The sequence below is a fragment of the Chrysochloris asiatica genome, unplaced genomic scaffold (assembly GCF_000296735.1).
Source record: "Chrysochloris asiatica unplaced genomic scaffold, ChrAsi1.0 scaffold00086, whole genome shotgun sequence".
Classification (NCBI taxonomy): domain Eukaryota; kingdom Metazoa; phylum Chordata; class Mammalia; order Afrosoricida; family Chrysochloridae; genus Chrysochloris; species Chrysochloris asiatica.
In genome coordinates this window covers 2,325,142-2,350,479 of record NW_006408604.1, presented here as the reverse complement: position 1 = coordinate 2,350,479, position 25,338 = coordinate 2,325,142, and the positions used below count along the sequence as shown (strand labels likewise).

The following is a 25,338-nucleotide window of genomic DNA, read 5'->3' as shown; positions in this document are numbered from 1 at the left end:
GCGGGAGCGCGGGAGGGGCTCGAAGGAGGGGTCTAGCTACGGGGCGAGGCGCAGCTCGCCCATCCCCCGAACGCACGGCTGGGCGGCCGGCTGGGCGGCCTGGGAGGATGCGGAGGGGCGGCGACGCGGGCCGGACCCAGCCGGGGCGGCGGGGCGGGTGCCGCCCGAGGGGGTAGGGCGCTCGCGGGGGCGCGCCGGGCCGGGGAGGCGCGCTCCGGCCGCGCTCGCTCCGCGCTCCCTTCACTTGCTCGCTCGCTCCCTCCTCCCTCGGCAGCCGCGGCGGCAGCAGGAGAAGGCGGCGGAGGCGGCGGCTGGGGATCAGACATGGCGGCGGATCTGAACCTGGAGTGGATCTGCTCCCTGCCCCGATCCTGGACTTACGGGATCACCAGGGGCGGCAGAGTCTTCTTCATCAAGTAAAGAGCCGGGGACTGTGCGGGGGGTCTGGAGGGTGCCACTGGGAGCGAAGGAGGGAGGCTAGCGAGAAGGGTAGAGTCCCCCGTCTGTGCCCCTGCAGCCCCCTCGGTTCTCTCCCGTGCCCCTACTCACGCACACTCTGCCCCTTGTCTCACCCCTGCAGCGAGGAGGCGAAGAGCACCACCTGGCTGCACCCGGTCACCGGCGAGGCCGTGGTTACTGGACACCGGCGGCAGAGCACAGGTAACGCAGAACCCGGCCTGGCCCGAGCGGAGTTGGGCTCTGTCGGGAGCTGGCGGCACAACCCAGGCCACCTTGGCTCACAGCAACCTGCCCCGAGCTGCTGTCCCCCAGTGGCAGCGAGGTGGGGCTGAGGCCGGGCGGGGGCGGCCTCAGGTAGAGGGACCACGGGGGCTCTGCCTCGGGGAATTCTCTGGAGTCTCTGGACGCCTCTTTCTCCTCCGCTGTTAATTTCCACTTGGAGACTGCGCCCTCTTTCCTCATCCCAATCTGGACACCCCCCGAGCCCCTTCGTGACTGGCTTTCCTCTCCATGGAATCCTGGGCTTGTCATCCGCAGTCACTCCTGCATCTTCCCGTAGCTCCCGAGTCCCCTCAACCTTTGGGAAGTCTTCTTCCCTCCCTGCTGTCCGGGACCCTGCCTCTAGTCCGCGAGGATAATGTATCCACATCCTCTCCCTCCTCCCGGGAGAGCTACCTCCTACCGTGCAGCTTCCTCCTCCTCCTAGGTGGGACTTGTGGGTAGGTGGTTGATAGAGGAGGAGGAGGAGAGGAGTTTGGGGGTGCTGCGATCTTCCCTGTGACTGAGATTATTAGCTCAAGGAACGCTTAGCGCTTTCCCTCCTGCCTCGGGAGGAGCAGCTCGAGTCGGAGGCGGTGTTTCCAGCTGCATTTGCTGGCGATTCGGATTCAAAGTCTCGGGCAGCAGTACAGAGGTTGCACAGACCGCCAGGAGGCAGTGGGCGTGCTAGGGGGTGTTCTATGTGTTGGGGATATTTGTCCCCTAATTGGAGGGGATTGGCGGGGAACTCTGGTGCCTTTGGTAGTTTGCATGAATGCCAAATGTGAGTTGAGTTTGAGAAGGGTTGAGTCTAGCTTCTTTGCTGGTCTGGCTTTCTTTTGTCATTCTTTGTTTACATTCGTGAAACTTGTTTGTCTTTGAAATGTAACATGTGTTCTCTGCCTGGCCGCCTCTATTTCTGGCGATTGAAAAAGCTTGATCATAATTTGCGTTGAAGATGAGATGGGTTTCAGCAGTCCTTTAGAGCTGCTCTCCAGGACACTTTCTCTGTAACTCTGAGAGTCTGAATCTCTTAACGTTGCCAGGATATTGAACAAGTCTGCCTTTTCTATAAAGGCTGGAGTTCAATGAAGTGACTAATGTCTCCAAATTTGCAAAAAGGTGGAGGAGGATGGGAGAAGGCTGGTGTAGCAAGCGTGATGAATTTACATTTTAAAGACATATTTAATACACTGTATTTCTTAACTCCTGGTTCAGTCTTTGAGTTTAATAAACCTTTTCAATGTTTTGCATGCGTATTTCAACTTTCATGGTCTCTTTTCTTGAATGAGTAATAATATATTTCATAAAAGACATATGGTATTTAAATCATTTATTGAAATCACCCTCCAGATTTTTTTTCGTATGTAATACAAATGTGTTTTATAACATTGATAACATTCACACAGAAGAAAAATTTTTATCATAGTTTCACATTAAATTTTTTTCGGCAGTGGTTTACTTTGCTTTGACTGTGGTACTCATACCAATGACTTTTTATGTCAGAGAGGTATTAATTATGAATAAATCCAAGCCAATTATCATTTATATGTAATCTCTAGCACACATTCATCTGAATCATCCACTGGTTTATTACTTGAAATGTCACATCTTTTAATGTCAAGCATGTACAAACAAACAGTACAAGTATGCAGTGTCAGATTTCTTTCCCCCAGTTGAGTATTTAAAAAGTTATTCTTTCTCATCAGTGACACTTCCTAGATGGATTTGTGTGTGCATTTGGGAAATATCTTTTAAGTATTTACCTAAGAAAAAGGCAGGCATTGCCTCTGATGCACAGGTTTTGTTTTTTTTGGCCAATAGTTCATTGGTATTTTACCTAGGATTAGAAGGCTTTCCTCTGCTTTTTTTTTGGATGCCAAGAGCATGGTTTCACTCCACCCTGATCATTAAAGATTTTAATCATGTCAGATCATTTCTAATATTGTTAATGCTTTTCTACTGACTTCCACATTTTAAGTGCCATATTCCCAAAATGTAAGATCTACTTAATAAATGGAAATAACTAATCATGAAAATTAGTAATTAAAGTGGATTGAAACTTTTATTTTGCTACCTTACTTAAGTAATACTAATTATAATATATGTGTATGTTCTTTAGATTTGCCTACTGGCTGGGAAGAAGCGTATACTTTTGAAGGTGCAAGATACTATATAAAGTGAGTTTTTCGATTTTGAGTTTTTTCCTTGGTAATTTGAATGTTATGATTAATCTTCAAGTGGAATAATTTTGTGTCTGTACATGATTTTTAAAGGTTTCTCATGTGATGGAGACTTTATTCTTTATGTAGCAGCGTTGGAATTTTTAGAAATAAAAATGACACTCAGTTTTGGTATGTTATGTCTGGACACATTAATTTAGAAGATCTGAGGCTTTTACATATGGGCCTGGGTGATAGGGTCCTAGGGTGATAGTAGTTTGTCTTTAGTTATATGTCTTTAGCTATATCAAAGCTCAGTGTTTGAGCCTTGATTATATGTGCTAATAGAAAGCAAACAGTTTTTTTTTTTTGGTTTTTAAGTGAATTCTTTTCTAGTGTATTTTGACTGTTAATAAGTAGCAAAAGTGATGTAAAGCTGTGTATATAGACTTATGAATGGTGACTAGGTGGAAAAGAGAAACAAGGAGAAATAAATACGGAATATTTTAAAAATATCCATTGGAGCATTGTTTGTAATTTTGCCTAAGTTTATGTTAAGTATTATCTAAGTTAGTATGTTTTAATCTTCTGTGTTTGAATAAAAGGCTTTCAAGAGAGTTTGTAGAAGAAATATGACATATCAATTTTTAAAAGCTGTAGAATTTTGAACTAATTTTTGTTCAAATTAAACCTGGTAGTACTTGGAGACAAATGCTTGAAGTCAACATTTTGGAAAAAAATCATACCCCTCAAGGGAAAATGGAGTCTTGGTGCACTGTAGGATAAGCACTGGACTGCTAACCACAAGGGTGGTGATTCAACGTGGTGGTCACTGTGAGTTGGAACGTATTCGATGGCACTTAACAACAAGGGGAAATAAATAAAGGTGGCTTTATTTTTGTTGGCTTTGTTTTTGAATTTGGAAGATGGGAGAGCTTGGTTTTTTTGTGTTGTTATTTAATTTTAAGGAACTTAGGCTCAAAAGGTGATTTATATGCAAAATTCGATTGATGGTTAAATAGTTTATTAATAATAGCAGATGACCAGGTAAAGATACCTTTATTTCGTCAGACCTAATAAGTTGCTTTTGTGAAGTGGTATTTTCAAAGATTTTGCCATACTTCCACTAAGTTATAATATTTGTATAGTTTAAAAATATTGGATGGATATTTATATATAAAATGTCATGATATTTAATAAGTATTCAGAATGTTTGTTTTGAGATGCAGAAATAGAAAAAGCAGAACAGTAGTGTCATGTTATGGTCCTTTCCTGGATATTTGTTGGTTAAGTCTTTTATTTGAAGACTATGTTATACATTATTAGATTTCTGGTGCAGAGTTGTAGGATCAACACTGCACTGTGCTGGCTTTGAACTGCAGCATAAGACCTGCAGTTCAAACCCACCAGCTGCTCCTTGGAAATCCAATACAGGTTCACTATGAGTCTAAACTGACTTGATAGCACTTAACAACAACAAAAATATAAAGACATGCATTAAAGCTTAGAGGCACCAACTTAAAAGCTTAGAGTTTGTATTACTTTTTAAAAAAGATGCTTTTTTTGTTTTTCTTTATTTTGGGATGCAGTTTTTATATTCTGAAGAAATATGTTGTTGTTGTTATGTGCCGTGGAGTCGGTTCCGACTCACAGAGACCCTGCACAGGGTTTCCGAGGCTGTTAATCTTTACGGGAGCAGAACGCCTCATCTTTCTCCCGCAGAACCGCTGGTAGTTTCGAACTGTTGACCTTATAGTTCGCAGCCCGATTCGTAACCACTATGCTACCAGAGCTCCTTGCATCGTGGTTAAATCAAATCCATTTAATTTTATCCCATTACATTTCAGCTACTGTACATGAAGCCTAACTGATCTTATAGGAAGGGTGATCCTAGAATTCTCAGTACTATTTTAATTTCTGTCAGTGTGTACTTTGTTAGATACATGTTTATTTAACAGTATGAATTATTATTCTAAGCTATTAGAAAGCTGAGTATTCATTTGTTTTCTTATGTATTTTGATTCGAATTTCTTTTAAGTTGACTTAAATCAGAATTTTGAGTGCCATGCATAAGTTGCTCAGAAAAATTAGGACAATATCAAGAAAGATGTAATAAATTTAATTTCCAAAACTTCGCCATTATTTTTAACTTGTTGGTTTCATCATTTATTTACGTTAATGGTTTGGTTAAGTGCCTTCCAGTTGGTTCTGACTCATAGCTACCCTTTATAGGGTTTCTGAGGAGTGGCTGGCGAATTTGAACCACTTACCTTTCAGTTCAAACTGACCTTGCGGTGCAGTGCATTATCCCACCGTGCCACGCCAGGACTCCTGTATATATAATGGTGTTGTTGTTGTTAAGTGCTGTTGAGTCAGTTCCAGCCCATAGTGACCCTGTGTAGGGTTTCCTGGGAGCGACTGGTAAGCTTGAACTGCCGACCTTGTGGTTCAAATTGAGTTTGCAGTCCAATGCACAGCGCCACACTAGAACTCTGTATAAATATATATGTTGTTGTTAAGTATCACTGAGTTGGTTCTGACCTATAGTGACCCTGTATAGCTCCTTGGAAGAGGAGCGGCTGGTGAGTTTGAACCTTGCAGTTCAAACTGACCTTGTCGTCGAGTGCTTATCCTACAGTGTCACACCAGGACTCCATGTATATATATTTATATATTTGTTGTTGGGTGAGTTTGAACTACTGACCTTGCAGTTCAAACCAACTTTGTGGTCAAGTGTGGTCAAGTGCCACACCAGAACTCCATGTGTGTGTGTGTGTGTTTGTTGTTGTTATTAAGTGCCATCGAATCAGTTCCGACCCATAGCCACCCTGTATACATGGTTTCCAAGGAGCAACTGGTGAGCTTGAACCACCGACATTGCAATTCAAACGACTTTGCAGACTGACGCATTAGTACGCAGCGCCATACATATAGACAGCCAAAAATCATATCAAAAATTTGTTCCAAAATTGAGCACACTATATAGATAAAAACTTCTAGCTAAACACTATTAACAAATACTTGATTTGCTGAAAGTTAAGTGTACAGTTTTACCTTTTTGGGTATGTCAGAAAATGAATTTATTCCAAGATTAGCTAAAACTTTAACGTGGGCTATATTTTCCTAGAAAAATTTTTGTTTAGATTATTATGAGCAATTAGTGATGCTTTATAATTCTAATATGATAAGTTTGTTCCAACTCATATAGGAAACCTGTATATGGTTTCTGAGGATGCTTTCATATGTATTACCATGTCTGAATCTCATTTTAATCTTGGGAAGTAGAAGGATTATTATTTTGTTTGTCACACCACATAATAAAACAACAGTGACATGCCTTTGGAACTTAGCAGTGTGCAAAGACAGTGAGATGAAAAACAGCAGGGACATGAACTATATTTAGAATATTCAGAGGAGAGGAAAAGATAAGCGTCAGAAATAGGAAAATGATGAAGTTTGGTGGATACATGTTTTCATTATTATTTCTTACATGAAGAAAGGCTATTGATGAATTTAGAAGAAAAGAAGACATAGTGAGCCTGGTGGATTTTGTTCACATGAGAAATGGGAAGATAGAAGGGCGCAATAAAAGACTCTGCCAGTTGCCCCTCCTGCTGTTCTTAATCCTTGTTCCCATGAGGCCCCCATAGCAAGAAGGGAGAGACCCAAAGAACTTGAGTTGCTTCTGCTTCCTTCTTTGTTCCCAAGTGAAGTACATTTAACCCTGAAATAATTTCTCTCTTGAGCAAATGCTGGTTGTTATTTAAAATGGCGTATTGCCAAGAGAATTCGTCTTTGAATAATATTTTGGTATTGACAATTGCATCTCTGGGTAATAGAGGGGAAAAGAATCAGGAGAAGTGGGCTGTGATCTTTCTTGACTTTGGAGCTTAGTCTTCACATCTTTAAACTAGGCAGGCTGCAAAAGGCCACTTTTAAATTTCATTCCTTTTCTAAATTTCTTTGCATTTTATACTGTTCTGGGAATTTGCAATAATTTACAAAATAATGAACCTACAACTCTTAAGAAGACAATGACATGGAAAGTATGGAAAGCTGCTTATAGCTTTTGTATCCTGTGTAACTGTTTTATTCTTTATTCTTTCAAGTTTTGTATGAACAGCCAGTCTTCTGGATAAGTGAAGAAGTATGTAATGCATAGTTGAATGTGCTTTCTTTCTGTTTGCTGCTTTTCTTGCTTACATTTTCTTGTGGAGTGTTTGTATACATAATTTTCTTCCCTTCAGAATTGCATAGAAACAGATATAGTACTAATGTCAACAAAAGGACCTGATCAGAGTGAGTTGTACAGAAGTTTGAGTTGGATAATAAGTTAGTTTACTTGATACACTTTTTGAAGTTAGTTCTTTAATAAAAGCTTACAGTTAGATAACGGAACATATAATATATAGAATATTTTTTGGTTTAATTAATTTTGGTGTCCAACATTATAATATCTGTAAATTTATACTTTATATTAAAGATAAATATTTAACATTTAAATTTTCTTCTAAGTAGTGTTTCTGTGTTCCTTAAGCTAGCCAGGGCTCGAAATTATATTTTTGTACTTGTGTGTACAAGCTCTGGTAGCGTAGTGGTTACTAATTGGGCTGCGAACCTTAAGGTCAGCAGTTTGAAACTACCAGCTGTTCCGTGGGAGAAAGAGGAGGCTTTCTGCTCCCGTAAAGATTACTGCCTCAGAAACCCTGTACAGGGTCGCTGTGGGTCGGAATCAACTATAGCACTTAACAACACAACAACAACATATATAGGGAGTTTGAGCTTGATTGCTGAGTTCCTATATTTAAAAAAATTAGTTTTTGAGTCCTGGTGTATTGCTGTAGGATAAGCATCTGACCAACACAGTTGGTTTGAACCACAAGGTCAGTGGGTCAAACTCACCAGTTAAGCCTGAGAAACATACACAGGGTAGCTATGAGTCAGAACTAACTTGATGACACTTAACAACAACCTCAGTGACACTTAACAACAACCAGTCTATCTCTGTGAAGAATGCTGAAAATTTATTGGTTAATTTTAGTGACTTATAGCAACAACAACAACAAATAGCTTTAAATATTCGATATTTTATTAGAAATCAAGTAATTTGGCTTAGAAGGTAGCGAAGATAATTATATTTGAAACTTCAAAAGTTTTCTGCTTACTCCTTGAAAATGGTAAAAAGTTTTTGCTTACTCCTTGAAAATGGTACATAATGACTAAATGACAGGTCATGGCAGTTTACAATAGATGTGTCATTGACAGTCCCTTTGTGTCTCAAAGCTTTACGATGGTAACCTCAGTGCGAAGTAAATCTTAAAACAATGTTCTCTGTATAGTGAGAAAATGTTTTACTATTTAAAGGTCATTGTCATATGTGGCAGGATTGGGGATCAAAAAATATTTCCATACATTAGGAAAATAGTATGGAAATTTTGTAAGGATGTATTTTCATACTGTTTTGTTCCTAAAGTTTTAAGTTCTGAAAATTGAACTTTTTCTTAGGCAAATAGAAGAATTTGATTTAGAGTACTAATATTTCATTTCAGCATCTATGATAGCTGGGTTTAATGTGTGCTGAGAATTCCGAAGTAATCTACAACTAGGAGGATTCTTGTATGGAATAACCATGTAAGGCTGCAAGTGAGAAGAAAATCTTGTTTTTAAATAATTTATCACAATTGGAAATATAAATGAAGTTGGTGAACCTACAATGACTGCCATAAGAACTTTAGCATAAATTTCTATGTATTTGATATTTAAAAGTCTTTGGTACTTTAATGGTAGCATATAATCAGATTTTGATGATTAGAGCAAGATGCTTCAGAACAATTTATAGACACTATTTTTTATTTTTTGAGTTCTGGTATGGCGCTGTAGGATAAGCGCTCAACCACAAGGTCAGTGGTTCAGACTCACCAGCCACTCCTTGGAAACCCTATACAGGGTAGCTATGAGTCCAAATCTACTCGACAGCACTTAACTACAACAGCAACATTCTTTTTTTACATTAATAACAAGCGTTTTGGACTGGGCTGTATAATTCCGTATGTGTAAAACACTTTATGCTAATTCATTAGGCCCAATACAACTATCAACTGGTCAGAACCTTCAAGGAGTTTATAATGTAGAGACAAAGCATGCCATGTATTGGAAGGGTGGGATGGTGTGGGGAATAGGAGGGTGTACTTACTAAGTATTAGACACTTTGGTTAGGAATCCTGATGTGCTACTGTAAGATAAACACTAGACTGCTAACTGCAAGGTTTAACCTATCAGCCATTCCTAGAAAACCCTATATAAAGGGTTACTATGAGTTGAAATCAACTTGATGGCACTTAACAACAACAACATTAGATACTTTGGCATAGTCTTAATTTAATTCTCATAATAGCTTTCATTTTTATCTCTTTTCCTTTTTCTTGGTCTTCCCTTCTTTTTTGTTGTACCTAAAAATACAAGGAGCTCTGGTAGCATAGTGGTTTTGAATTGGGCTGCGAACCTTAAGGTCAGCAGTTCAAACTACCAGCCGCTCCGCGGGAGAAAGATGAGACTTTCTGCTTCTGTAAAGATTTACAACCTCGGAAACCCTGTACAGGGTCACTATGGGTCAGAACCGGCTTGGCCACACTTACCAACAACATAAGCAGGCACAAGGAACCTTGGTGGTGCTGCGGGTTAGGCATTGGACTGATAACTGAAAAGTTGGTGGTTTAAACCCATTGTTGCTCCAGATGAGGCTGTCTGTGCTCTTAAAGATGCACAGTCTTGGAAACCCAACATAGGGTCACTATGAGTCGACTTGATGGCAGTGGGTTATTAGCAGGCATTACACAATATGTCCACCACTCATCTTTGATATCCCATGTGAGTAAAGTTTTGCTAAAGGTAATACAGAAACGGCTACAATCATACATTGACAGAGAACTTCCAGAGGTTCAAGCTGGATTCAGAAGAGGCCGTGGAACGAGAGATATCATATCATTGCTGATGTCCGATGGATCTTGGCTGAAAGCAGAGAATATCAGAAGGATGTTTACCTGTGCTTTATTGACTACGCAAAGGCTTTCGATTGTGTGGATCATGACAAGCTATGGACAACATTGAGAAGTATGAGTATTCCAGAACACTTAATTGTACTTCTAAGAAATCTGTACCTAGACCAAGAAGCAGTTGTTCGAACAGAACATGGGAACACTGAATGTTTTAAAATTGGGAAAGGTGTGAGACAGGGTTGTATTCTTTCACCATACTTATTCAACCTGTATACTGAGCAAATAATCCAAGAAGCTCAGCTCTATGAAGAAAAACGTGGCATCAGGATTGGAGGAAAACTCATTAACAAACCTGCGATATGCAGATGATACAACCTTGCTTGCTGAAAGTGAAGAGGATTTAAAACATTTACTGATGAAGATCAAAGAGCACAGCCTTCAGTATGGATTACTTCTCAATGTAAAAAAAAAATCCTCACCACTGGACCAATAAACAACATTCTTACGAACGGAGAAAAGATTGAAGTTGTCAAGGACTTCATTCTTCTTGGATCAACTATCAGCACTCATGGAAGCAGCAGTCAAGAAATCAAATGATGTATTGCATTAGGCAAATCTGCTGCACAAGACCTTTAAAACTGTTGAAGAGCAAAGATGTCAGTTTGAGGACTAAGGTGTGCCTGACCCAAGCCATGGTATTTTCAGTAACCTCATATGCATGCAAAAGCTGGACAGTAAATAAGGAAGACCATAGAAGAATTGATGCTTTTGAGTTATGGTGTTGGAGGAGAATATTGAAAGTGCCATGGGCTGCCAAAAGAATCAATGGATCCGTTTTGGAAGAAGTGCAGCCAGAGTGCTCCTTTGAGGCCAAGATGGCCAAACTTCGTCTCTCATACTTAAGACGTGTTGTCAGCAGGGACCAGTCACTGGAGAAGGATATCATGTTTGGTAAGGTGGAGGGTCAGAGATAAAGAGGAAGACCCTCAACGAGATGGATTGGCAAAGTGGCAGCATTGATGGACTCAAGCGTGGCAACAGTAGTGAGGTTGGTCCAGGATCAGGCAGTATTTCGTCTCCTGTGCGTAAGGTCACTATGGTTCGGTACTGACTTGATGGTACCTAACAACAACAACAACAACACAATATGTGTCCTTCCATAAGTTGGTTGCTTGGGACTAGAGGTGTATCACCTCATAGACCCATGTACAGTTCTATGATAGTAGGTCAGCCCACAAACAAAAAGTTGTTTAAGCCCCCAAAACTTGTTTTCTATTTTTATATTAACAGGGTCTTAGAGCTTGGTCATTCTGTAAAGACCAAATCTACTAAATCACGAATGCCTACCATTATACTTGGTGTTTGGGGATTCAGTGGGGACCATACATAGGGACCCTGATCTCCTGCAGCCTACAACCTTATAGACAGACACTAAACAAAAAGTGTGACAAATATGCTATTTAAAAATGCGATCACCATAAAGGAAAAGCACACCATGCTGTGACATTATGAAAGTTTGCTATAAATAATAGTGTTTCAGTCCTAAAGTGCGTTCAGAGTTTTAAGTGGTTACGGTGCCAGAAATATGTATGAAGTTGGGACTATATGAGGGGTTTTCAGAAAGTTTAAAGAAAAATGGAATTAAAAGATAAAAATAAAAACTTATTTCTCAACATAGCTCCATCAAGATCAAAACACTAATGTAAGCAATGATACCAGGAACCTAAATAATGGAGATTCCTGGTAACTTACCATGTCTGTACAGTCCTTTTCACACTATGAAGTAAATAAAAACAGGTGCCCTTTAAAGATATCTTAAGATTAGGGAACAAGAAGTCAGAAGGAGCTAAATCAGAAGGCTGATGCCTATTGATTTCCTAAGGAAATACTTTGATAATTGGTTTTATTTGATGAGAAGAATGAGCAGGAGCAATATCATGAAGGAGGACTCTCTGGTGAAGCTTTTCTAGACATTTTTCTGCTAAAGGTTTGGCTAACTTTTTCAAAGCACTCTCATAGCAAGCAGATGGTCATCTTCTTTGACTCTCCAGAAAGTCAACAAGCAAAATGTCTTGAGCATCCCCAAAATCTTTTGACATGACCAGTCCACTTTTGCTTTAAACGGATTACTTTCTCTTGGAAGCCATTACTTTGATTTACTTTGTCTTCAGAATTGTAACGTCCTGTTTCATCTATGAAGAAGTGTTTCAGGATCTTGATCCCACTTGTTTAAACTTTCAATTGAATGCTTTGCTGTTGTCTGCACTTGACTTGGGCACAACAGATTTGACACCTATCAAGCAGAAAGTTTCCTCAGTGTTAATTTTTGGTTCAGAATTACGTAAGATCAACTATTTGAGATGTCTGTTTCTGTTGTTACTGGTTAGTACTGTTGAACAAGGGCATGGATAGAATTAATTTCCTTGAAAATAATGTGAATGGCCTACTGCTCTGGGCTTTATCTTTGACATTATCTTGTCCCTTCTTAAAATGAATTATCTATTTGTTAACCTCTGATTTATTTGGGGTATTACCCCCATAAGCTTTTTGTAAAGCATCAGTAATTTTTACCATTCTTCCATTCAAGCTTCTTCAAAAATTTGATGTTTGTTCTTGGTTCAGTTTTAGAATTCATGTTGCTTTGATAGGGGCTTTCTTTGGACTGATGTCTTATGCTTCTTAGTGTCTTAAAATAGATCTGCTCAGATATACTGAGTTGTTGTTGTTAAGTGCCGTGGAGTCTCTTCCAACTCATGGTGACCCTGTATAGGGTTTCCGAGGAGCAACTAGTGAGCTTGAACTGCTTACTTTGTGGTTCAAACTGATCTTGCAGTTCAGTGCATTAACCCACCAGCACCACACAAGGACTCCATAACAAGTTGTTGTTGTGAAGTGCTGTGGAGTCATAACAAGTTAGTAAGAGTTTATTTTAGAGTGAATAAATTTTGAAATCCGTATATAGTTTTCCCATAGTACAATGTTCTATGAGCTTTTTGAAGACCTCCTGTGTGTATTCTGTTGTTGTTAGTGCTGCCCAGTCGGTTCCGAGTCGTAGCGACTCTGTATAGGGTTTCCAAGGCACGATTCTTGGGTTTGAACCACCAACCTTGTGGTTAGCAGTCCAGTACTTATCCTGTTGTTGTTGTTGTTATGTGCCGTGGAGTCGGTTCCGACTCATAGCGACCCTGTACAGGGTTCCGAGGCTGTAAATCTTTATGGGAGCAGAATGCCTCATCTTCTCCCTCGGAACAGCTGGTAGTTTCGAACTGATGACCCCTGAGGTTCGCAGCCCGATTCGTAACCACTAAGCTACCACAGCATATTAAAATGTAATATACATGTATCTTTAATATTTTAATTACGTACATATATTAAAATGTATTTTACGTGTATATGTAAATACATGTAATTTTTTAAAGCATACATGTATATATACAATATAGCCAGGAATTCCAACCATGGTGGATTTTGTTGTGAAATCCCATTGTCCTTCCTTTTAACCCCAGGACCACAACTTAGAACCAGGTTATTCTCTTTGTAATTTTCATGATATAAACTGACATGTTGGGCTGTTAACTGTTGGGCTGCTAACTGCAAGGTCAGCAGTTTGAATCTACCACCTGTTCCAAGGAAGAAAGAAGAGGCTTTCTGCTCCCATAAAGATTTACAGCTCCGGAAACCTAGAAGCCTGTACAGGGTCACTCTACAACATGCAGTAGCATCAGTATCAGCAGTTTGTTATCTAGTCAGCCTCTAAATAAATCATATCCACGATGGTATGTCTCTATAGGATAAGTACTGGACTACTAACTGCAAGGTTGGCAGTTAAAGCCCATCAGTTGCACCTTGGAAAGCCTATACAGGATCATTATGAGTTGGAACTGACTCAGTGGCACTTAACCACAGTGATGGTGACCAGGAGCCCTGGTGTTGCGGTGGTTAGTGCTCAGTTGCTAACCAAAAAGATCAGCAGTTGGAACACACTAGCAGGTCTGACAGATGTGACAGCTTGCTTTTGTGAAGATTACAGCCTTGGAAACCCTATGGTGCAGTTCTGCTCTGTCCTATAGTGTCATTATGCTTAGGAATTGACGACAATGGGTTTGATCTTTTAAAATTATGCTGCTCCTGGCTCTTTTAAGAAATTAATCAGGATTGAACAAAAGGAATCCTTATAGCAGTGGTTAGGTTTTGACAGCTTTTTCTGGATTTCTCAAAAGATTTTTTTTCCCCCCTAATTTATATAGACCTCTTTGTCTGTTTCTTCTTAATCTGAAAACTGCTAAGTTTGTGTGTGGGGCAATGAAGAGTAGAAACAGACAAAAAAAGGACAGGAGAGTCTTGAGAGTCAAAGCCCTGTAAAAACTGGGTGTAAAAACACCCAGTTTTTGCCTTCCTGTCTATGAAAGACAAAGGCCACTGGAAGCAAAGGGATTTTCTAGCATTTACAAACAAATGTTCTTCTCTTGTGACCTTTTCATTTTTACACAACACATCTGTGTAAATTGAGACTAATGGTTAAACATCACATGTATGTGTGTATATGTAAGTTGGAGTTAATAATGTGAAAAATTAAGCTAGTTGTTTGTTATTTGGCATCATAAGCAGTTTTAAATTAAAAATAGGCTGTGCCATCCTGGAAATGGTAGGAGTTGGGGTGGGTCCGGGGGATGGGTGGAGTGGATTGGTGTGGATTTGAATGACTGGTAGGATGAATCCATGCGGTAGAAAACATGTATGATGTGTGGGGAGATAGCTACCCTGCTGGTAAACTATGTTAATTTAGAAATTGCTAGGAAAATGGGAGGTAAAACTTGGAGTGCTATTTTGGTCCTGGGAGCCTCATTGCGCCTGGCCTTCAAATGTCAGACTGAGGCATTCATTTTCTAGGTAAGCGGTTGCAGATATTTGTTGGTAACATAAAGATTTTTAGGGGAATTTTAATACAGGCAGCAGGGATTAGAAAGGACTGAGTCTGGAATGAAGGACACCAATTCTGAGTCTTTTGCCATCATTGAGGAGTTAGTTGCTTGAACCGAGTTAGGCAGCAGGAATGGAAAGGAAGGAGGCCATTGATCAAAGATATTAAAGAGGAGTTGACAAGCCTTAGGAGTCTTGCTGAGCTTTAGGAGGCTGACAGATGAAAAGAGGTCAAAAGCTACTCAAAGCTTTTGTGTCTGAGTGGCCATAAGAATGATGATACCCTTGACCAAAATAGGAAGTAGACAGTGGGAGCCCTAGGTAGAGGTGTTGATGATGGTTTGGATTTTGAGCTGCTTCAGAGGACGGTAGTATTTTAAGCTGCAAAATCTGGCTTTACAAAGGACTCTGAACTTTATTTTCTCTTTCTTCTTCCCTTGGGTAAGCAAACTCAACCCTTCCCCTTCTCCCTCTCTCCCTTGTCTTAAAATAAAAATCTTATCTCAGATACCTAAAGATCATTTACCTATTTGTAGATCCAAACTGGGAATATTATTATATTCATTTGACAGACACTGACTATTTACTGTGTGTCAAACATTTTAGGTTTTGTGAAAGAGATCAATATGGTGGGAGAGCCGATAATAAAAGAATCACACAAATATGTAATTGCAGACTGATGGGTCTATGAAATAAACATCAATTTTGACTGCATATATTGTGAATATTGTGGTTACTAGAAGAAGTCTTTCTCACAGACATTAGAACTAAGGGAACAAAGTTTGCCTCTAAAAGTTAAGCTCAGAAATCTTTTAGGGAGAATTGAAAAATGCAAAGTCACCTGGAAGATGAATAAATAGCATTCTGGTCTTGAGACTAGACCACAAACTGAGTGATATAGAAAGATCTATAGAAAGATCTAGGAGTTAGGCTTTAACTGGGGTGGAAATTTAGAAAAAGTGTAAGACTACAGAAAAAGATGGCAGTGTCCATGAAGCACCACCCAATAGAGAAGGGAGGCTTAGCCATCTAATTTTGATTATTTCAGTCCCAGTGGCAAGGTTTTTAAGTAATTTATTCACTCACTCATTCGTTCTTTCAATTCTGTTCAGTAGTTTTAGAACTCATAATTATATTATACCTTAATGCATAGTTGTTCTTTGTTGTTAGGCCCTCTTCTTTTTACTTCTGGTTGAGTTCTGATCATCCAGTCACTGAAGCCAGGATAAGTGGGTATTATCTGCAAGTGTGGGTGTTCTTATGCATATGCCCTCTCTTCTTATCAGCTGGATGCTTCACTCTCCACTCTAGTCCTCTGTGGCTATGTCACTGACTCTGGGCCCAAGAGTCCCCGGGTCTTGTCACACTGCTGGCCAACCAGGTCTTCACCCGAGTTCACAAAAGTCTATTGAACGTTGTAGGGCTTAGCTCACCGCTTCATTGCTGTTTTTCCCTCACTTCCCCTTATCAGTGTCGAGCGTGGTCACCAATCACAGCGTGTATTCCCATTGAGTCTTAGTCTTGGAAGGGGGTTTGCACTGAGGGGACCCGACCACTTGCCTTGATGTTTGTTCTTGTAGTAACAGTTGGTCTGCCTATGTTGTTTTATGTTTTTCATGTAGGCCTTTCTTTCAAGAAATATCTTCTGTTCTTCTAGCCACTCCAGGTTGGTCTGCTTGTTCTTTCACATAGGAATTTCCCATCACTGGAGATCTGGATGTGGTTCAGGCTTCCACCTATAGTCTTATGTATTGCAGAGGCTCCGCAGGAAGCCTCCTTCACTGGGTACGATGTAGCCCATTTTAGGTATTCTAAGGAGCTCTGGTAGCGTAGTGGTTACGAATCGGGCTGTGAACCATAAGGTCAGCAGTTCGAAACTACCAGCTGCTCCGCGGGAGAAAGATGAGGCTTTCTACTCCCGTAAGGATTTACACCCTCGGAAACCCTGTACAGGGTCGCTATGGGTCGGAACCGACTCGAAGGCACTTAACAACAACAACAACAATCAGTTATAGGCAGAAGACGGGCTTACAAGCTTTCTGAATCAACCAATCTTGTGGCTCAAGCCGACATTGCGTCCCAATGAATTCTCTCACAGCGTCATAGCAGGACTCCTAATGCTTGGTGGTGGTTATGTGCCGTGGAGTTGATTCCCTATACAGGGTTTCCAAGACTCTAAGTCTTTACGGGAACAGAAAGCTTCATCTTTCTCCTTTGGAACAGCTGGTAGTTTCGAACTGCTAACTTTAAGGTTTGCAGCCTGATTCATAACTGCTACGTTACCAGAGCTCCTAATGCTTAGTTGTTGTTAAGTGCCATTGAGTTGATTCTGACCCATAATGACCTTATATAGGGTTTCCAAGGAGCAGCTGGTGAGCTTGAACCACCGACCTTGTAGTTCAAGTGACTTTGTAGTCTGATGCATTAGCCCACAGCACCACACCAGGATTCCCTAATGCTTAGTATACATTAGCAAACAAAGTGTACCCCAAACCCCTCAGATGGGAAATGGGACACTGTCGCTTGAACTAAACAGAACAAAATAAGTTTTTTAGTACTTGAGAATATGTAAGCACTATTGAAAGTCCTGGTGTGGTGCTGTGGGGTAATACACTGGACCTTGCAATTCAAACCCACCAGCTGTTCCTGGGAAACCCTATACAAGGTTGCTATGAGTCAGAACCAACTCAATAGCACTTAACAACATTTGGAGGGAAAAGGAGCTCTGGTGGCATGGTGGGTTATGCATTGGGCAGCTAACCTCAATGTTGGCAGTTCAAACCCACCAGATACTCCTCAGTAGAAAGATAAGGCTATCTGCTCCCATAAAGATTTGCAGTCTCGGAAACCCTGTGGAGTACTTCTACTCCATCCAATAGGGTGACTGTGAGTTGAAATTGGCTCTATGGCAGTGGGTGTGGTTTTTGGTTATTATTGTGGAAAGGAGCCTTGGTGGCACAGTGCATTAAGCTTGGACAACTAAACCATCAGATAGTGGCTCAAACCCATCAGCTGCTCTGCATGAGAGTGATGAGGCAGTCTGTGCCTTTAAAGATACACAGTCTCAGGAATCTTAAAGAGCAGTCTTCTCTGTTCTCTATGGTTGCTGTGAGTTGGAATTGACTCATTGAAAATGGGTTTCCTGGAGAAAAACAAAAGAGCAGGATCTGGAGGATCATGACAGGAGTGATTTGCAGTTTTGAGTCAGGTGGTTAGGACAGGTGTCATTGACTTCAAAGTTGTGTGAGAAGGTTGGCTGTGTGGCTGGCTACCCGGGGATGAGCATGCCAGGCCAAAGTCACAGCTTCTATTGAGAGGACTGAGATTCTTAATCATGGATGGAGTGTTTGAGGAGTAAGAATGAGTATGAGAGAAAAAGGGGTGAAGTCTGAGAAGTAACCCGCTTAGACTGTGTTGATCTCCTTGGTGGATGCAAGGATTTTGCCTGTTACTCAGGGAGATAGGGAAATATTGCAGAGCTGAGCAGAGGAGACACATGGTCGCACTTCATTCTTTGAAAGGGTCACTCAGTGCTGTGTTGAGATGAGGTTGTAGGGGACCACTGGAGCCCCCACTCCAGTTCAGGCTCAGTTCCCCATCAAACTAGACTATTTCCTTATATTTCTTCTTAATACTTAACACGATTATGATTAAATATTTAATTGTATAATCACTGTATTTCTTTTTAAGCTGCCAGTGATTATAAGCTATACTTTTCATTTTAATAATAGTTTTTCAGGGGTAAAAAAGAGACATGACCGTATTAAGTAAACCCCTTGATTCTTATTTCAGAAACATTAAATATTTAAGCAGTACATGCTAGAAACAGAGAAACTCTTGTTTTATACCTGGTTCCCCACACTCCAGTTGGGAGGAAAGCTTCACAAAAAGGTTATCTTGCTCAGTGCTGTGTTTTTTGTTACTTAGTAGCTTGAGCGTTTCTCATATTAAATCCTCAGTAAATATTTGTTGCTTAATTAAATTAATTTTCTGGATGATAATATACTTAATTCCATGCAATTTCAAAACCGTATAATTTGTGTATGAAATTTAAATATTCTGTGCAAGTGACATTTGTCTATCTCAGTATAAATTAGTAAATCAACTGCTTAGTTTAAGCTTATGTGATTTCACTCTGAGATGGGTCTGCTCAGAGGCTCCTTGTACAACTAGATCTGGTGATAAAGCCAAGATCCGGTGATAAAGCCAAGAGGCCTGTGAGCCTCTTAGAAGACAACTGACCAGCCTCTCCTAACATGGAGATCTTGCCTTTCACCATCCCATTTTAATTTAGAAGCTTTCACAGTTCAGACTTGCCCTGAACCAAAGGTACTACAATTTTAGGAGGATAAAGAGGTATTACTGAAGTCTCTATGAGTAGTGTGAATAAGGTGAATGTAGACCCAATCTTAGAATACTGAAATTGTTAGGTCTTGTCATAAACCTGAGATAGGTAGAAAGTGACCCTTGTGAGATTCATGTGATGCAGAATTGACTACTTACATGCATCCGGATTGTTAGCTCTCTAAGAGCAGAGACAGTCTCATCATCATCTTTATGTGCCTAAGCTTGATACACAGTAGATATTCCCTAGACATTTTAAATAAATACCTGGAACAGATTGTAAGAGGAAAACCGGAGATCTCACCAAGTGCCGTGGAATTTATTCCGACTCATGGCAGTCTTGTGTGTGTCAGAGTAGTACTATGCTCTATAGGGTTTTTAGGGGCTGATCTTTTAGTAGATTGCTAACCCTTTCTTTTGAGGTATTCCTGGGTACATCTGAAATTCCAAACTGTTGATAAAGAGCTAAGCACATAAACATATGTACCACCCAGGGACTCCACTGTAAGAAAAGCCAGTTCCTTTGTCCAAGAATGAGCATTCCAGAATCTTCTTATGCTTCTCTTTCTGTTACGTTAGTCAGGACTCTTAATGTTACAACTGTCCGTGACTCAGTGCCAATGAGTATAAGCATAAGAGGCTTTATTTTTTATATTAATTTCGGGAGTAACACAAAGGAATTCTTCAATGATTTTCCTTGCTTACCTTCTCTAACTGCAGAAAGCTTTTCTCTGCTAACCCAGAAAACTGGTTGGCTACAGCCCTGAATTAATATGCTTTTAGCTTTTTAACCCCAAAGGTACAGTACGTTCTCTAGCTCCAAAAAAATATTTGACAAGAGTTTTAACCAGCTTAGATCACATGCCCATGGCTGGAGAAGTCCTTGGTCATTACCTGTTCTTGTGGCTGGAGCCAGCATAACTATTATTGGCGAGCTCTTTAAAAACAATGTGATTAAAGAAGACACATGTCGGATTTCCAGAAATTTTACAACATTAGAGGTCTGCTGCTCTTCCATCTTAATAAAGAGCTAAGTGCTTAAAGACCAGGAAAAAATAAACTTTGTTGTTAAGTGCCTTGAAATCAGTTCTGACTCTTAATGACTTTGTATAGGGTTACCAAAGGAGCTCTGGTAGTGTAGTGGTTACAAGTTGGACTGCTGACCTCAAGGTCAGCATTTTGAAATTACCAGCTGTTCTGCGGAAGAAAGATGAGGCTTTCTGCTCCCATCAAGATTTACAGCCTTGGAAACCCTATACAGGGTTTATGAGTTGGAACCGACTTCACGGCACACCACCACCACTATAGGGTTTCCCAGGAGCAGCTGAACTGGTGCATTTGAACCACCAGCCTTGTGGTAAGTGTACTAAAAAAGACAGTAGAAACCAATTCTGAAGTTATTGAGAATTTTAGAGAATAATTCCCAATTAACAATGGTGTTTGTGCAATGTTACCAAAGGCTCTGTATGTGTGTGTTTTTCACCCTTTACAAATGACTTGGATTTGTTTATACCCAATATTTCCTTGGTAAGCAGCCCTGCTGGTACAGTGGCAGAGTGTTCAGCTTACAAATGAAAGTTGGGTGGGTTGAACCCACTTGATGGCTCCATACAAGAAAGATATTCAGTTTGCTCTCATAAAGATTGTTGTTTTTGTTGTTAATTGCCATCGAGTTGGTTTGACTCATAGCAACCCGGTGTAGGGTTTCTTTCCGAGGAGTGGCTGGTGAGTTTGAACCGCTGACCTTGCACTTCAAACTGACCTATGGTACAGTGCCTTATCCTACAGTGTCACACCAGGACGCCTCATAATGGTTACAGCCTAGGAAACCCTGTAGGAGAGTTCTGCTCTGTCACTTGAGGTTGATATGAGTCAGAACTGACTCAGTGGCACCTAACAACAACAACCACATTTCCTTGCATAAGTATGATCTAAAAAAAGAATTTCCCTCTGTGATGAAAAAGTAGTTTTAGTTTTCATACTGATTTAATCCAGTAGCTGTTGCTGAAATTGAATGGAGATACATATAATACCCATTTTGTTAAATATGGATTATATAAAACTTTTCAACCTAAAATTTTAAGCAAAGAATTAAGGAACTCTGGCCAATTCACAATACAAAGGAATGATATAGGGAAAGTAACTTTGTGTTAAAATTTTTCTTTTCTGAAGATTTACCTGTGGTGCCACAACATTTATTTTGGAATAAAAACTTATTTTAAATTACAGAATATAGAAGAATTTCTATAATGCATTTTAAAAAAAGCTTTTATTTTTAAAATAAAATGTACATTAGATGACAGTTTACATGGGAGAACATCAGTTTTGCACTCATTCTATCATATTTTGTATCATTGCAATAATTACAATCCCCTTCATGCATCATCAGTATCAACAGTATTTGCTTCTAGTCCCTCTTTTTTTTTTTTTTTTTAAATGTACACAAAAACACACTCAGGGATATATAATCATTTAAACAACCCAAGGGCACATTCTGCAAGCCTGCCTCCTGGCCACCAGCACACAGCCTTTCTCTTTCCATGAGTCTAGAGTCCTCAGATGCTTTGTCTCTCCATGTCCTCATCTCTGGCTCCACATCTGGTGTAGCTGCTTCTCTGGATAAGGTCCCTCATTCCGCTCATGCTCTTCTCCCTTGATAGTCCTAGGCTAGGGGTCCTTTGTTTCTGGAATGTAAGGTTAACTACTCCCCCCTTTAGGTTGCAAAACTTGTACCTTTACAGTTGTGACAATCACAATTAGTCATGATACAATTACTCACTATTGAATCATAAGAATCTTATCCCCATCTCCTTTCACCAGACCCATCTAGACAAGATGAAAACTATTCAGTGGGGATTATTGTGTGACCCCTGCACCCTGAAACTAAACTCCCTCTTGAAAAACTTGTAAGCCAGTCACTTAGTGCCTTTATAGTCCCCCTTCCCCATTTTAGGTAGTTCTTGTCTAAGTTGTCCATCCCTATCAACCCTGTGTACAGAGGAGATAGGTTTAATATGTAGCAATTTATACTTATTTCCTTTATCAAATTTCTTTATCTTCCTCTAGTTGAGTTCTGATCATCAAGTCATTGAAGCTGGATCATCTGGGTACTATCTACAAGTTTGGGTGTTCTTGTGCTTCTCCTCCCGTCACTTCATATCAGCTCTAAAATGCATTTTTAAAGTTATTAAAGAAATATTAGAGAAAGAATCCAAATCAAATGAAAAGAGTATATATATGTTTCGTGTGTGCTTTTTCTTACCTGTTTTATAATATTAAGTGGTGTTTTGTTTCTGATTATAGAAGTAATGCATTTTTATTATATAGACCATTTGGAAAATAAAGGAGAAAATAAAAATCACCCACAGACCTATCATGCAGAGAAATACTTAATATTTTGGCTTTTAAAAGTTTATGGAAAAATGTAATTGAAAAATACTGGAATTGTCCACTACCTTTTTGAAGCGGTCTTTATAATTGTATGTACACATTTATGTGTTTTTGAAGTCATGGTGTGACTCTGTGGGATAATCCACTGGCATTTTAAATTCACCAGCTGGTCCCTGGAAACCCTATACAGGGCCCCTATGAGTCAGAACCAACTTCAAGGCACTAAACAACAACAAAATAAGGGTTTTTGGGTCTTATTGCTAATTTTACTGTATTGAATCCTGTTTTCATTAAAGTTGTATTGTGTGCCCTTCTTAATGTCATTATATGTTTATTCAAAAGAATATTTTAAATAATTGTATGATGTTCAGTCTTACGAATGTATTTTAATCATTCTTCTATTGGAATTATTGGGAAAGGATATGAACTTTTTTAAGGTCCATCACATGATATTTTGTCAAATTGCCCTTGGAAATTTTTACCAATTTCTGTTCTTACCTTGCAGTTTATTGTTGTCATTAAGTGCTGTCGAGTCAGTTCCGACTCAGTAGTGACCCTGTGTAGGGTTTTTGAGGAGCGGCTGGTGAATTTAAACTGTCAACTTTGTGGTTACCAGTCCAGTGCTTATCCTACAGCGTCACACCAGGTGTCCCATTTTTCCATACCTGCAATAAATACTCTTGATGGGTTTAATGCAATTTAAAGGCAACTGCTACTGAGCTTATGTGGAAAAGGGATAGTATTTTAGGTACCTGCTGCTACATAGCAAAGCACCACAAAAATTAGTGGTTTAAATCAACAGCGATGTGTAATTTCTCACATTTCTTCAGATTGACTGTGCTCAGCTGGACAGTTCTTCTGTTCACCATGTTATAACTGAAGTCATTCATGTTGCTGCCTTCACTGAAAGTTTGGTTGGGGCTAGAATGCTTCCTTGTTATTGTTGTTGTTAAGTGCCATCAAATTGGTTCTGACCCACAGCAACCCTGTATAGGGTTTCCAAGGAGTGGCTGGTGAGCTTGAACTGCTGAACTTCCAGTTCAAAGCGATTTTGCAGTCCAGAGTGCCTTCCTGTCTTCTGGTATATCTCTCCTTGTGGCCTCTCATCATTTAGTAGTCTAGTTTGAGCTTCTTTATAGTGTGGCAGCTGGCTTCCAGTGAAGAACATTCCAAGAAGATAAGCCTCGTGTGCGACACTTAACAAAACTTGTGTTTGTATTATGCTTGCTCATGTCCTGTTGGCCAAAACAAGTCACATGGCCAAGATCAAAGTGAAAAATGAGAGAGGGCTACATAAGGTTTTAAATACTGGGAGAGCTGGTTTGTTATAAAGGAGTCCTGTGGCTGCTAATTGAAAGGTCAGCAGCTTGAACTCATCAGCTGCTATGCTGAAGAAAGATGTGGCAGTCTTCTTCAGTAAAGATTTACAACCTTGGAAACCCTATGGGCCGGTTTAGTGAGTAGAGGCTGTGATTTGGAATTGACGCGTTGGTGTGGTTTATTGCAGGCCATTGATGTGATTGACTACCATGTTATGTACCATTGAGTTGGTTCTGAGTCGTAGTGACCCTATGCACAACAGAAACACTGTCCAGTTCTTGGCCATCTTCACAGTGGTTATGGTTGAGCCCATTGTTGTTGCCTCTGTGTCAGACCATTTTATTGGGGGTTTTCCTTTTTCATTGACCCTCCCCTTTTCCAAGCATGATGTCCTTCTCCAGGGACTGGTCCCTCCTGATAAAATGTCTAAAGTGTGAGAGATGAAGTCTCACCATCCTTGCTTCTAAGGCGCAATCCGGCCATACTTCTTCCAAAACAGATTTGTTTGTTCTTTTGGCAGTCTTTGGACCTTATAGTGTTCATCTCCAATACCATAATTCAAATGCATCAATTCTTCTATGGCCTTCTTCATTTATTATCTAACTTTCACATGCATATAAGGCAATTGAAAATATCATGGCTTGTGTCTGGCACACCTTAGTCCTCAAAGTGATGTCTTTGCTGTTGAACAGTTACAAGAGGTCTTTTGCAGCAGATTTGCTTAGTGTAATATAATATACATCATTTGATTTCTTGACTGCTACTTCCATGAACATTGATTTTGGATCCAAGCAAAATGAAAACTTTTTAGATGGTACATAATTTTGAACTGTCATTGTAACACTGATTAGTAATGACTTTGGAGCACTGTATGCAGAAAAATTCAGAGAGCAACTTCTGGGTCAATGCTTAGCTAGTGATAGCTGCATGGATTTAGGTGGGTAGATGAGTGTAGAGGTACATTTACAATGTTTAATAGTTAGGAATTTATGTAATAAAGTCAAAAGCTATGAAATAAAATTAATTGATGAGCTTGCATATAAGTTACAATATTTAAAAAATAGTTTAGTACTGACTAAATTGAGCTTTAAACTCAATTTACTTCATCTTGGTTTCATATTGACAATTAACATTGTTCCATGGTGCTGTAGGATAAGTATTGGATTGTTAACCACAAGGATGGCAATTCAAACTCACCAGCTGCTCCTTGGAAACCCTATACAGGATTGCTGTGAGTAGGAACGGACTCGATGACACTTAATTATTATTACAAAATAGTAATGTTGTTGTTAGGTGTGGTCAAGTTGGTTCTCTTAGTGACCCCCTAAACACAACAGAACAGTGCTGTATTGGTCCTATGCCATCCTCAAAATTATTCTCTTCTAATAACTGGTATTTTAAACTAGATTAGTTTGACATACTATGATAATACCCATATTTTACACCAAAACTGATATTTCCCATTTTTGTGATAGTGGTGGTGTTTCAGG

The 25,338-nt window shown here is 39.9% G+C and overlaps 1 protein-coding gene across 3 annotated transcripts in view; it reads left to right on the top strand.

The window, feature by feature from the left end:
• Positions 1-276: 276 nt before the first annotated feature.
• PLEKHA5 (pleckstrin homology domain containing, family A member 5) overlaps positions 277-25,338 on the top strand; it is a 281,368-nt gene continuing 256,306 nt past the window's right edge. For 2 of the 3 annotated variants that reach the window (XM_006866016.1, XM_006866015.1), the window contains exons 1-3: positions 277-416; positions 581-660; positions 2,840-2,897. In XM_006866016.1, the coding sequence (XP_006866078.1) occupies positions 325-416; positions 581-660; positions 2,840-2,897 (230 nt within the window). In that variant the 5' untranslated portion in view covers positions 277-324. The remainder of the gene's footprint in view (positions 417-580; positions 661-2,839; positions 2,898-25,338) is intronic. The other variant, XM_006866014.1, reaches the window with a different exon arrangement.